This window comes from Mus pahari, chromosome 18, assembly GCF_900095145.1.
Source record: "Mus pahari chromosome 18, PAHARI_EIJ_v1.1, whole genome shotgun sequence".
Taxonomy (NCBI): domain Eukaryota; kingdom Metazoa; phylum Chordata; class Mammalia; order Rodentia; family Muridae; genus Mus; species Mus pahari.
In genome coordinates, this window is record NC_034607.1 from 39,832,856 (window position 1) to 39,847,014 (window position 14,159).

A 14,159-nucleotide genomic window follows, 5' to 3' on the forward strand; every position below is an offset into this window, starting at 1 on the left:
GGGTATAGGGGACATTTGGGATAGCATTTGAAATGTAAATGAAAAAATATCTAATAAAATATTTTTTTAAAAAAAGAGATCGTGTCTGAATGTAGAAAAACATTCCCTATTGGTCCTTGGCTACCAGGTGAACTGGGGTGTGTCTACACCATGTACACATATAAGGCCCCCTCCCCACCACACACAGAGATAGGACACTGGCATTGCAGTGGCAGGATTGGGAACAACCCATCAGTATCAGCACAGCAGCTGGGGGAGGGGGAGCCTGGAGATGCTAGGATGAGGATACAGGGGCTAGGAAGGCTTCTGGAAGGGTCTTCGATGCCAAGGAAACCCTCAGTCGAATGGCCTACTCCTGTCAACATCTCCCTGCTCAGATCCTTCTGACTGATTCATGTGGAGAAAAAAAAAACATGTTTGTTCTGAACAATGTTAGGAGACTATGACAATGCTAAGGGACTAACACCCATCAAGGACTATTCATCAAGAACATCATGTATCTCTGACAATGTGCTCTGTAGTGAGCCAGAAGAACAGGGTTGGTCTTCTCCGAGGGGACAACGTAATGAGGAGAAGAGGAAAACCATGCTTTGCTTTGCAGAGTGGTGGCTGAGGCGCAGAGAAAGCAGCATGCAGAATCTCGGAGTAATTCAAGGGTGAGCAGGAAGGGCCTTCGACTCTCAGCGCCTGGCCTCCTGGCTCGGCCCGCAGGTGGTAGGGCGTGCATGTGGTAGGAGTCATGGATGAGACAGACTCCTTCCATGGGTGGATGGGAAGACAGAGGCCCCTGGAACTGGTTCTTTCTGCTGCTGTCTACCTACAGTCAGCATTCGGAAGGATGTCCTACCCAGAACTCAGATACAGTTCCGGGTAATGGTCTCTTGCCCGGGACACTGAATGCTACCTGTTACCTCAGCGTGACTCACCTCTTTGACCCTGTGTAACAGGGGCTGCAGCCAATCCCTGTTCACCTCACAGTGGCTGTCCAGGAAGGTCAGAGTGGTGCCTTGGGCAATGTCAGCACCCCGCATCCGGGACCGGACCAGACCTGGATAGTGAATGAATGCCCAGATGGCTGTCACTGCTGCTCCAGTGACCAGCAAGATCACATAAGAGCCATTCAGTATTTCCTTGAACCCCCAGACACATAACCCCCCCCCCATGCCCCACACACCACTCATGCCAGCTCTGCCCCATGGCTCAGCCTACCTTGCCGCTCCTTGTTGCGCAAGCACTTCACCTTGGGCAGTTTGATGAGTTGCTTGCAGTCCTCGGCTGCAAAGACAAAGGCCATGCTTAGTGAGCACCTGGGATGTGACCATGAATGAGCAAATAGGAAGGGTCAGGAAGGTAGACCTACTTGCTCTCCCCACCCTGACTGCAGAGCCTGGTCCTCAGTTCAAGATGTTTCTCAATCATGGAAGGGGATGAAAGTCACTGAATAAAGTGACCTCAACTGGGCTTATTTGGAACAGGTCAGCACGTAGCTGGACCTACAGGCTTTTATGGAAATGGTCCGGATGTGGATCCTTGGTCTGGTCATCCCAGGGCCATCTCCATTGCTACACACCATTCAGAGTCTCTTCACCACAATAAGTCTAGTGTTAAATGCCTGGAAGCCAGCGATGGAAGAAGACAACTTTGGACTTTGCTTTTAGAACATGAGGGCCCTTTTCACAAAGAGATCAGCCAACAGGGTTTTCCAACACAACAGAGCTGATAATGGGGTGGGTGGTCTCCAGCCTGAGAAACGAGAGACCCAAGGCCTTTTGAGGAAGGGTCCCACTGCCTCCTTTAGAAATGGTTGACTGAATAGAGCTACAAACAGGCCAGTGGCTGTTAGTGGTTGGAGTTGGCACCGCTGGTACTTGAATGTGATCTTTCTAAAAAGCACTGTGACTTTCAGACTTAAACAGATGTCCAGGGATCCCAGCATGTTTCACTTGGGAAACTGGATCAAGGAGAAAAACCGGGTTCTTTTATGACATAACTAAGGAGATGTGACTCAGGAGCTGATGATATCCGGAGGGTGGGATGGCCCAAAGGCTCACACTGTCATAGGTGTGCGTTGGGATGTCCCATGGGATTCTCAGTGTCCAGGTCCCTCAGAGAGAGGAACTTGGCAGCCTCAGTTCCTATGGGCACATTAATGCAGCATCAACATCAGGAGTTTGACGGAGCTTTGGGTTCTAATGATGGCCCTTTGAATTTGTCGTACCTCTTCCTTTGTCTAGGAATGTATGTTAGAAGCTAATGACACAGATACCAGATGCACTCATCCACACATGGACACTCACTCCCCAGCCATCCCAGGCAGGAATCTAGCAAATTTAGGTAACTACGTCCTCAAAAACTTACAGCAGAGAGCGCCAAATTTTTCTCAAATGTAAAATTGCTCATTTTTTGAAGCTTAGTCACAGACACACAAGTCTGCCACCTAAGTTAGCTTCCCTTCACCTCTAGAGTCCCAGTGGGCCCCCCTCCTCTCGTGCGCAGTGGCTAGGACCAGACATTTCTGACTCCGTTGTCAATAGTCAATGGTACTTACGGTCATTGCTAAAGTCATCCACTAATATGATTTCCTGGATCAGATGCATAGGGGTGCGGTTTAACACGCTGTGGGAAGAAGAGGAAATATGACTTCTACTAGTTGCAAAATGCATGTACCAACTCCAATTTTAAATATCATCACATAGGAGGGGTGAAGATGTAGGGGCACCAGAAGATGCCCAGCCATCCTGCTCCTACTCATCTGGGGTACTGAGGATGTAATTCTGCCTTCTTCATTACAGTCAATGCTGTGCTGCCCAGTGACCCACCCAGGTGGTACCAACGACAACCCTCCTTCTCCCCAAACTCCAGTCTAATACTTCTATTTGGATCTTATACTTAAACTACTATCACCTTGTCCGTGTCTGTTCTGGGTGAGTGGACAAGGCCTTACTGTACAGTCCAGACTGGCTTTAAACATTTAATCCTCCTACCTTGCCCTCCCAAGTACATGATTATAGGCACATCCCACGATCCTTCACTTCAGTTTGCCTACTTTCATTTGGTTTATCACTGCCGCCTCTACCTGCCCCAGCTCTTCTCAGTCCTAGGCAGTTTTCCTGGTGGCCTTCAAGTGACCTTTAAAAAGCATACATCCAATAGTGTGGATTTCCATGTGGCCACAAATAAATAGATGAAATCCCATTGTGCCTTCTCACTACATACACCGCAAACCCTCAGCATGATCCACACCACACCCTCGTATCCCTGAGCTGACCTATGCTGTCCGCAGCTATTCCCACCCAGGGCTGCCACCTGAATTTCTTCTGCTTATTCACTATTGAGAGCCTCTTCTTCAAGGCCTTGAAATGGCCCTAAGCTACCCACAAGGGCCAGGACAAATGTCTTTTCCTCTCTAACAGCTTTCCAATCTACTTAGGGAGAATTAATTGTTTCCTCCCTTGGGATTCTTTCACAGGTTTTTAGCTGAAGCTTCTCACAGCATTTTTCCCTTCCTGACACTGACAGCTGGTTTTACACCTTACCAAGCAGGCTCCTGCCTCTGTAACCCTGATGTGAAGGTAGAAGCCCTGGTGAGAGAGGGAAACACTCTAAAGAGAGACACTTGTCTCTCCCTCCAGCTATCAGACAGTCACTGAATTAGAGTTTAACAGACACAGAGAATCCAAGCTTCAAGCTGACCTCCAAATTAAGAATACAAATGGCTTCTGCCCTGTACCTACTAAATTTCGGCCCTGTACCTATTAAAATGAGTGGAACTAGGGACAAAACTCTGTCAGGCCAGAACAAGTGTGCAGCCTCACAAACGCCAATCCATAAAATCCCTGAGATTTCTTTTTCTCTTTCAAATATTGGAGATCTTTGTGGGTGTACATGTTTTGTGTGTGTGTGTGTGTGTGTGTGTGTGTGTGTGTGTGTATGCACACACACGCATATGCATGTGTGTGCACTTATGTATGTGTTTGTATGCATATGACAGTGGAGGTCAGAATTCAATGTTGGGTATTGTGGTGGCTTGAATGAAGATAGACCCCATAGGCTCATTGGAGGTGTGGCCTTGCTGGAGTAGGTCTGGCCTTGTTGGAAGGAAGTGTGTCACTGGGGGTGAGCTTGAAGGTTTCAAACACTCAAGCCAGGCCTAGCATTACTCTTTCTTTCTTCTGCCTGTCAATCCAGATGCAGGACTCTCAGCTACCTTTCCAGTACCACGTCTGCCTGCGTGCTGCCATGCTTTTTGCCATGAAGACAGTGGACTATAACCTCTTAACTCTAAGGCAGTCCCAATGAGATGTTTTCCTTTATAAGAGTTGCCGTGCTTATGGCGTGTCTTCACAGCAAGAGAAACCCTCACTAAGAAAGAGATCTTCTTGAATGACTCTCACCTTTTTCTTGAAGACAAGATCCCTCACTAGATAGACATGGACTTCAGCGGTTTGCCATGACTACTGACCAGCAAGCCCCAAGGGCCCTCTGGTCTCTGGTTCCCTACACTGTTGTTATGGAAGTACACACAGCCATCCCCGGCTTTTTTCTTGGGTGCTGGAGATCTGAACTGAGGACTTTATGCTAATGTAGCAAGCAAGCACTTCTCCAGCTGAGTTATTTCCCCAGCCCTCGGGGAAATGTTCCCCTGAGGGGGATATTATATTCCCCTGAGGGGAATAATACAAAACTATTATTTAATATTTCTCTCAAAATTGTTAAACAGATTTAGTTTCCTCTCTGCCAAGTTGAGAATGTTTTGTTAATTCTAAATCTGCATTTTCTTTACTTATAATAAGAATGGTAAAATAATTTCCCATAGAAAAGTTGTTCTTCACCTTCCCTATTCATTGTATTAGAAAAAGTTCCAACGGTTGCTAGCCATTTAGCAGTGTTTCTTTAAATAACACATTTTACCTATTCTTTGAGAATAAAGAAAGCATGTATACACCCTTGTTCTCCCCTCCTGACTCCCTCTGACCTCCTCAAATGTCCTCCTCCAAGCTCCATGTCCCCCCTTTTGTTCTTTATTTATAATCATTCACTGAACCCTTTTAGTGATTCTCATATTCACTTAGGTGTAACACCATTATCACCAAGGATGGACAAACCAGCACTGGCCACACCTCTCCCGTCAGCTATCAACTTGCCAGTAGCACTTCAGTTAAGGGTGGGGCCTTGTGAGCCCTCTCTGACCATGGTTGACCTTTGACTGTCTTGGTCTTCTTGTGGAGGTCACCACAGCCTTCTGAGCTCACGAGTGCAACGTCTGTGTCGTGTCCAGCATTTCTCAGCATTCTTCCCCACCTTCGGACTCTCGAACTCTATTCATCTCTTCTCCTGCAATGTTGTGATCCCTGAGCCTTGGGAGAGGAGCTTGACACAGACTCTCCACTTAGGGTTGAATGCTCAAGACAATTAGTGTCCTCATTTTGCCTGGTCATGCATCACTGTATTCGTGACTACCTCTTGACAAAAGGAGCTCCTTTGACCAAGGCTGAGACTTGCAGAGAGCCTGGGTCAGTTCCAGGCCCCACTCTGGGCCCACTGCTGTGGGAATCTCCCCACTAAGGAATCTTTAAGACAGAATGCCTACCCCGTTTTCCTCAGGCTGGACTTGACTTAAAAACTATCTCTGTTAATAGAGAACCTGACGCAGTGAAGGTAACTTGGGAACCGAATCCCTTTGCCCCAGAACAGGATGGGTTAACCCACCTCAATGCTAAATTTACAATATATTATAGCCTTTGTTTCCTGGACTACTGTAAATTACCAGATGACCACAGGTGTGATAAGGAAGGACTTGGGCTCACATCTTCACTGATTTCTGTCTCTTAATTTCTTTTGGAATACAGGGAAACTATGGGGGTGGGTTTGTGAACTGGAGATCCTAGTAAAACCCCTGGAGATGGTAAGATTCCATCCTTTGATCTGGTCTATATATTGGAAGGATGTCTAGTGCACACCTCCTGTGTGCTGGGCACTGAGTACCGAATGAAGAGCACCAGGGAAGTCAGTTCCACTCCCAGAAGTATGTCCTTCAGCATTATAAAGCTGTTATGCTCGGGACAAGTGACTTTGCTGTTATTCTACATAGTAGTTGATCTATAGAATGGGAGTAATTGACAGCGAGAGAGTCTTCAAAAGGGCCATGGAGATAATTAACGGGGAAAACCTATATGAATGCATGGATCGTAACATTTTGCACTAAGTGGTAATAGATAGTAGCCATTCTTACTATGCCGTGTGTTATTAATGATTTGCTCATTAAGCTGATCTCCCAGGCCAGAGATGACAGACTCAAGTGGCACAGGCTTGGTTTCAGTATTAACTGTGGGTCTCAGAACTCTTCTGAGATCTCCAAATGTCACGGTTCAAAAATATTTCCGCTTCACAACAGCCACCGCAATACACCCGGAGTCCAGTGTATAGCAGAAGCAGGGTGCAGGTGGGGTTTTTCTGAGCATCGCTCTTGTCAGATCTGCCTGAGCCCTGTTTCCAGGGCAGCCCCCCCCCCCCTTTCTAAGCCGGCTGCAGAGTCTATGAGAAACGAACTTTGCCTGGAGCTACGTTTATTTATGAAGCCTCAATTCTCACCATGGCAACTAGTGTAAGGTGGAGAGAGGAACCCCAACACAAAGCCCGGGCAGTTGTCATTGTCTATGGGGAGATAGGGAAGGGGGTAAGGAAGGAGGCTGCAGCCTCTGCCATTCAGTGGTGGGAAGAGATTGCTCCCCATGATTGTCCCAAAGAAAACACAGCAAACCCCAACCACCAGCTCTCTAATCAGGGCAGGAGGGGAGAGGGAGGCAGACAGAGGGAAAAAAAAAATAACCTGCTTGAAGAATAACCTCTAATGAGGTTTGATTACACTGGAGCTTCTACATTCGATTCCCCCCAAATCCCCTCCGCCGGCTCTTTGAAATTCAAGAGTTCTCTTCTGTGAACATCAAAGGGTAAATCGCGTGGAGCTCTGAGCAGGTTGAACTGAGAGATGATTAGGGAATGAAAAATGTCCAGGGTTTAAAACAGAGGGGGTGAAAAAAAAGCAGAAAAGGAAAGAAACCCGTCAGCAGTAAGTGCTAATTAGACCATTTCCTGCTAACACCTGGCTTGCTCGGTGCCTCTGTCGTCAGAGCAATTGAAGTGATGGTCCAGGTTCTCCTAAAAGTGCCTCTAGGCTGCGAGGGCCTGAGAAGAGCACGAACTCTGGGTACCTGAGGTGACTGGAAAAGGAGAAGGTTAAGTCCAGCCCAGGGGCCTTGGTTCGCCACAGGGCCCCTCCTTTCAGCACCCTGATCCCCCCACACCAGTTCCTGTCATCTAAAGCTTGGCTGTTGTGCTCTCCTGCCCTAAGTCCCCCCTACAGCACAGCAAATCCTCCTGTTTCCCCAAGGCCCAGCGGGTTTGTCTTGCTTCATTCTGGATCTGTCTCTCATGCAGTTATAATAAATAGAATCTATGACTTCTTCCACTCCCCTGGATTCTGTGATCTAATTACGGGGTCTGGGGTGGAGGTCCCCAAATAATGTCAGGGTAGTTTGGGGAATGCCAGGTAAGCCCTACAGCCTGCTTGCTGTGTAGTCCTCAATGGGTCTGCTCCCTGCCTCCGTTCCTTCTGTAATTACCTTTCTCTTGTAAAAGCAGGTGATATTAATACTTGACCTACTTCACAGGCTTTTGTGCGTCTGAAACGAGGAAATCTATTTGAAATTGCTCTGAGAACCCCACAGTGTTATATGCAGACAGGTTTTATCAAACGCTCCATAAATACCAGCTGAAAGAAGACCTGGGACCTGCTGACTGTGTAGTTGTTCCGGAGTGAGACAGATTTGGGTCTAAGTACGTGTGTGGGCAGCCTCTCCTTGTCCGCAGGAGGGCTCCAGTCAGCAGAACTAAGCCTTCGAGCACCACGGTTCCCTTGGCTTTGTGAGCATCGCTTAGTGCCATGCCTGGCACATGGTAGTTGCTCTCAGAATGTGGGCACTGATGATAGATTATTGAAAGCTATTAACATCAACAGACATGATGCACAGCTGAGAGTCTCAAAGCCTGAGCCCCGAGTCAGCGGCATCGCCACAGCCTGGGACTTGTCAGAAATGCAAATTCCCAGGCCATATTCCAGACTCACTGAGTCAGAATCTCTGAGGCTGGAGTCCAAGAGAAGCATGTTCTTGCAAGCTCTCCAAGAGAATCTGGCATCTCCTTACACTGTGGAGCACCACCACATCAGAACACGGTTATCTATCAGGACTGGAGGCTCATCATCTCACTGATGCCTCCCCTGCGCCAGCAATAGACCCTAGTCTTCTGCTTATTATGGTTGATCTTGATGGGCACATTGGAGCAATTATGGCACACCACTAAAAAATTAGTAAAATATCCTCTGAGCTTGTCTGCGGAGGTGTTTCCAGAAAGATTGCCACGTGGATTATCCAAGTGATGAGGGAAGACTCAACGACATGTAGGCAGCACCATACCTTGGGCTGGGGGCTCAGACAGTACAAACCGGGAAGGAGGAAGCCTACTGGTGAACAGATTGACTCCCCTTGTGTGGATACATATACTATGGCTGCCCATGGACATCAAATGTCAATGTCTTCAGTCTCAAATGTGTAGTCATACCAGTATGTCTGTCTTCAGGGAGCCTTGTGGACTTCAATCTTAGACTGGGGCTGTGCCAGTCTCCTCTTAACTCAATTACATTGATCTATCTATCTATCTATCTATCTATCCATATATTAATTTCTTTGAGTGTGTGTATGTGTGTGTGTGTGTGTGCACCTACCATGGCCCTTATATAGAGGACAGCTTTCAGGAGATGGTTCTGTCCTTCCAACATGTGGATCCTTCGGATTAAACTTTATTTCCAGACTTGGTGGCAAGTGTCTTTACTGTCTGAGCCATCTTCCCATCTGTCCCGTGCTCCCCACTCCTACCTTTTATTCTGAGGCTTCAATTTTTTGGACTGGTTTCTCTGGTTCTATAGCCTGCTATAGTTAGACTATAGGGCACTGATCTTGTAAATTAATCTAGTAAATTCCCTTTTATACTCATAGATGTGACTTGTCCGGTCCTGCAGAAAACAGTTAACCTACCAGCACTTTGTTTTCTCTGAAATCAACTCAGAGAATTAGTAGTAATCATAGTTGTTATTCAGCAGAATGGAAAACAGAGGCAGAGAGGTTCAGCCCAGGGTCATATAGCTGTTACAGTCAGAGCTAGACAAATATGGCCCCAGAGACCAAATTCTTAATCACCTTCACCTGGAGAAGTGCCCCGCTATGTCTAGAATATTACCAGTAAGGCAGAAAGGTTGGGATACAAAGTCATGGACCATGCATGTTCCTTAATCCTGTAAGGGGTGACGGGTTTACAGTTTCTCCAAGTAGTATAGGACAGACAGCATGGTTCTCTCACACGGATCTCTATCTGCTGTGCCACCACCAGCCATGGAAATTTCCTCAAGGCTTTCTTTCTGTCCCCTTGAGAAATTCAACAGTCCATCAAGGTTACGATTCTCACCATCCGTCCCCACCATCCATCCCATGATGCTCCCACCAGGCCTGAGCCTTGTGCCTTGACAGCGCTCAGCTAGGAAGCAAGAACACACTTGAGATACAGATGGCGTCCTCATAGAAACTATCCTTTCCTTGTCCCCTCTCTGTGCCTACGCTGATTTGCAAATAAACAAGGCACTTCACCATCTATAGTGACACTCTGGTGACACTGATAGTGACCTGGAACATGTGTGTGTGTGTGTGTTTGTGTGTTTGTGTGTGTGTGTGTGTGTGTGTGTGTGTGTGTGTGTGAAGAACTGTTGTCTTGCTGGGAAATCACATGTGAAGTGAGGGCCCTATGAGATGAATACAGAAGCTAGGGCATGGTTGGTGGCTGGAGGGAACAGCCAGCCATCATGTACCAAAGACATGTGGGATGCAGGTGAAACTGCTCTTTCTTTTACTTGGGTGGATCTTTTCCTATAAGGGATTCCTTGGTCCTACACAGTAGACACTCACCATTTAGGGACCTGTGCACACAAGATGTATTGTGGCCCCTTGGATTAAGCCTGCTTCTGAGCTTACTGTCCTCTACCCAGAATTCCCCACTGCTGTAGCACATAGATGTGGAAGAATAGAGACAGTGTTGCTTGTCTATTGGAAATGAAGAGAGGAAGGTTTGCTGTGATTTAGACTCTCTCTGCTTGTCTGTGTATCAGATAACCTTCCCACATGATGCCCAGCAAACTCTATGTCTCTGGGATATGAAGTGTCATAGTTAGGGTTTCTATTACTGTCATGCCCAAAAGCAACTGGGAAGGAAAAGCTTTACTACATCTTGTAACTCTCAGGATACATTCCATCACTGAGGGGAAGTCAGGGTAAGCGCCTGAAGTCAGGAGCTGATACAGAGGCCGGAAGCCAGGGAGGAGTACTGCTTACTTGGCTTGCTTCTCATGTCAGGACAGACCTCTTCTAGCAGTAACATGTCTGAGACTGAGTGTCAAGGTGGCCTGGAAGCTCAGGAGAAGCAGGACTGGAGTTGGTGGTAGATGCCCAGAAAGCATACATTAGTGAGTGACTGCCACTGTCTCCGAATCCCACCACCGTCTCAGCTTTGGAAAAGCGTAACGGATGAGCAGCCTAGGGCACACACTCAAGTCCTGATCCTAGCCAGAGGCTGGGGATGGAACAAGCAACCCCATCACCCATCTTCATCAATTGTGATCATAGCAGCCCATGTCTTCAGATAGCCTGGTGTAGAAGGGCAAAGGGCCTGTTATCCATTCCTCTGCTTGATTTCTGAATGTTTGGAAGTGACCAGACACTATTGGCATCTGTCTTTCTCTTTAAAAATGGGACAATGGCCTCTCTCATCAGCATACGAGGAATGGCAGAGGGGGAAACATGGGGTGTATATAGACTGGTACCTGGTACGTGCCTGCAGGAGGCCCAGGGAGCAGTCACAAGCTTGACCAAGTGCCAGGCTAGGGTTGACCCCTAGACAGGAAGATGGCTTACCTGCGGATGGTTCTGAGCAGAGTGGAGCGTGCCTCGTTGTGGAAGGTGATGATGATGCTGGTGGGAGGGAGGTCCGTGCAATACACAAGCAGCGAACATCTGGCAAACAAAGAGATGGTAAGTAAGGCCTTAGAGTGCAAGACAGACACTAAGCTCCTGGGACTACGGGCTTCATCTGAGAATGACTGAAGTTAAATGTCCACCACCTGGGTGAATGAATCCTGGGCTTGGAATTTAAACAGAAACAAGTATGATCACTTACATACTCCTGAGTTCCAGTACAACATCTCCTAACAGTGGGATGAACCAAACTTGAACTCTACTCAAAATGTGGGCCTTTTCAGTCTTCTTGTCCAAGCCTCTGGCCAAAGAGCAGAGCCAAGCCAGCAGAAGCCTTATGATACTTACTTCTGGACCAGCAGCTTCAGGGGTGGGTCCTCTCTGACGTCTGGCTCCCTGTCCCCCTCCCCTTCCCAGTCTGACTGATTTAAAGAAGCAGAGCCCCACAACCTCAGTATAAGCCATACAGTCTCGTGCTGAGAAAGCACTTGCTTTCACGTGTCCAGGATTATTTTGTATGACTATTACCTCTGGGGTAATTTCAATTTAATACCTTGCCGCAAGTGAAAATTGTAGCCCGCAGCCTGAGAATTGCTATAATAATGGAAATGGGCCGTCTGAGCGAGGCCGGTGCCACTGGGGGCTGTCATCTGGGTGGACACTTCCTCCTGTTTCTCATGATTTCAGGGGTGGCCCAATTATGGGTGGGGTTTTGGAACATGAAAAAAAAAAGAAGTAAAGAACATACTTGGTGGGTCAGCTTTTTGCTCTCACTGTTTTTTTTCCCCATTTCTGGCTTAGCTTTTAGTTGAAAGTCCAGACAGAGACCCACACACAGGCTTTGGGGAGACTGAGTCCTCTGCCGTAGTTTGGAAATAATTTGTACAAAGATGCCTTTTCAATTATCCTAGGAATAGGGCTCCGCATTTTAAACCAGACTCTCACACAAGTCTGGGGATGAAATACTCAAGATCTCCGGTCCTGGGCTAAAAGAACTGATGTCTCCCGTGGTCGCTCTAGTGATGCTGCCTTGGTGGCTCTTTGGGACCAAATGCTTAAAGACTGCATGCTTATGGGATAGACACAGGGAAGCCAGGATCAGGACCAAGAGTTAGGGAAGAAGATAAGGTAAGGAAATGGTGGTAGGGCGGGGGGGGGGGGATAGGAGGNAAGCCATGGCCTGCGGACCTTCCTGTCCCCTCTCAGAGACACACACAGTGCCACCTCAGAGCTGCCTTCTCCTCCACACCACTCCTTCCCAGCCCACTGCAACTTTGTAGGGGAGCAAACGAAGTCCTGCATGAATATGCATTGTTGACATGCACATAGATAGGCCCAAACCTCAGACCCATGGCAAATGGCAAAGCCTTTCCCAGGTGAGGTTCAGGACAATAGCAAAGCCTTCCCCATGGTTTAAGTACAGATATTATGGATGACTATCCTCTAGCTAAAAGGAGTGTGTGCAGAAACAATCAACCATAGCTTCTTCCTGGAAGCCTATAGTAACCTGAAACGTCTTCCCTACAGCCACTCCCACCTAAGCTACCCCTGCCTCCTTGTTCAGCTGCTTACAGTAAATTGGCCTCATGGTTAAGAAGTATCAGATAAATGTGTTGAGTGTCCAGGGTGGTGCTGGAGGTACATCTCCATCAGAGCCATGGCCCACCGGAACGCCAGCTTTTCTGTATGCATGTCTGTCATTTCTTTGACCCTCAGTGTCCCGGATAGGTCACACCCTAAGCCACGAAGGTTGCAGCACAGCTCCTTCTTTCAAAGTCTTCCTCACAGCCTTGTCCCACAAGGCTCTGTCAGGCCCTTCTTCGGCCCGAAACCCTCAAGGGGCTCCTGATGTATAAAGTCCAGACTCATGCCCTACTCTTTAAGACTCTCACGTGCTCTCTAGCTCTCTGCTGTTGCTCATGCCATATGGAGCAGTGCCCCCCATTTCTCTACCACTTGAGGAGTTCCTAGTCATCTGTCGAGACTCGGGGTAAATGTCCCCCCTTTCTGGGAAAACATTCCATAGTCTCCAAGAGGCTAATGGCCTGTTATTTATACTAGACATATGGAAGATGTCTCTTTTCTAGTACCTCTCATGATGAGACTATCCCTAACCTTACTGAGTTCACCCAGGGAAAAAGCATAGCTCAATCCATGTTGTCACCTTCACAGGGGAGCACATGTATAACAGATGCTCTTTTACAGAGAAGGAAGACGGCCAGGACCTACATGCCCAGGTCAGTAGGAGACTCAATACTGTCACCTGTGAAATGTGGTGAAGGCTCTCCTCCCAGACTGGCTATGAAGGCTGTGGATAATTCACCCAAAGCATTGGGCAAGTGCCAAAGGAATGAAAACCGAAAATAGCCGAACCAGCCTCTAAGGCAGCTTTTCTCAACGTCTGGGTCGTGATCCCTTTAAGAGTTGAGCAACCCTTTCGCAGGGGGTGTGTATCAGGTATCTTGTGATATCAGATATTTACATTGCCATTCATGCCAGTGGCAAAATTACAGTTATGAAGTAGTGACAAAAATAATGTTATGGTTGGGGGATCACCACAACCTGAGGAACTATATTGAAGGGTAGCAACATTTAGAAGGTTAAGAACCACTGCTCTAAGGGAGGTATTATGTGTATTGACTAGAGAGGTGCAAGCTTACAGGGCAGAAAAAGGAAGTGAGGTTGGGGGTGCGGAAGCAGAACTGTTAAGGCTACAAGCAGCAGCTGGAACCAAGGTACTATACTCCCAGGCCTGGAAGCTGCTATGTCCAAAAGGGTAAGATGCAAGCCTTGTCTGGGGGTCATAGCAGGAAGCCCAGGAGCTCTGCTGCTGTGCATAAGCCCAGAGGTCAGAGGGTAAGATGGTGTTTCACACTCTCAGGTTCACATCCCTCCTCGGGCTTCTCTGCTTCTGCTACAGCCCAAAGGGCCCCGATTCACAGCAACCTCTGCAGCAAAGCAAACTGAGGCTCAGAACTCCCGCCCCCAAAGGACACATCTGGTTCATGCATGAGATGAAGGCACTCCAGGTCCCAGGACTCCTTAGCTGGTACTGGTCCCTAGTGTCCCATACACTCACTAGTT

General features: G+C 47.8%; 1 protein-coding gene across 1 annotated transcript in view; it reads right to left on the reverse strand.

Annotated features, from left to right (window-relative positions):
• Galnt14 (polypeptide N-acetylgalactosaminyltransferase 14) overlaps positions 1–14,159 on the reverse strand; it is a 214,368-nt gene that overhangs the window by 41,309 nt on the left and 158,900 nt on the right. The window contains exons 3-6 of the mRNA XM_021217755.2: positions 11,016–11,114; positions 2,549–2,616; positions 1,210–1,275; positions 927–1,048 (exon numbers count right to left, since the gene is read on the reverse strand). Of these exons, the coding sequence (XP_021073414.1) occupies positions 927–1,048; positions 1,210–1,275; positions 2,549–2,616; positions 11,016–11,114 (355 nt within the window). The remainder of the gene's footprint in view (positions 1–926; positions 1,049–1,209; positions 1,276–2,548; positions 2,617–11,015; positions 11,115–14,159) is intronic.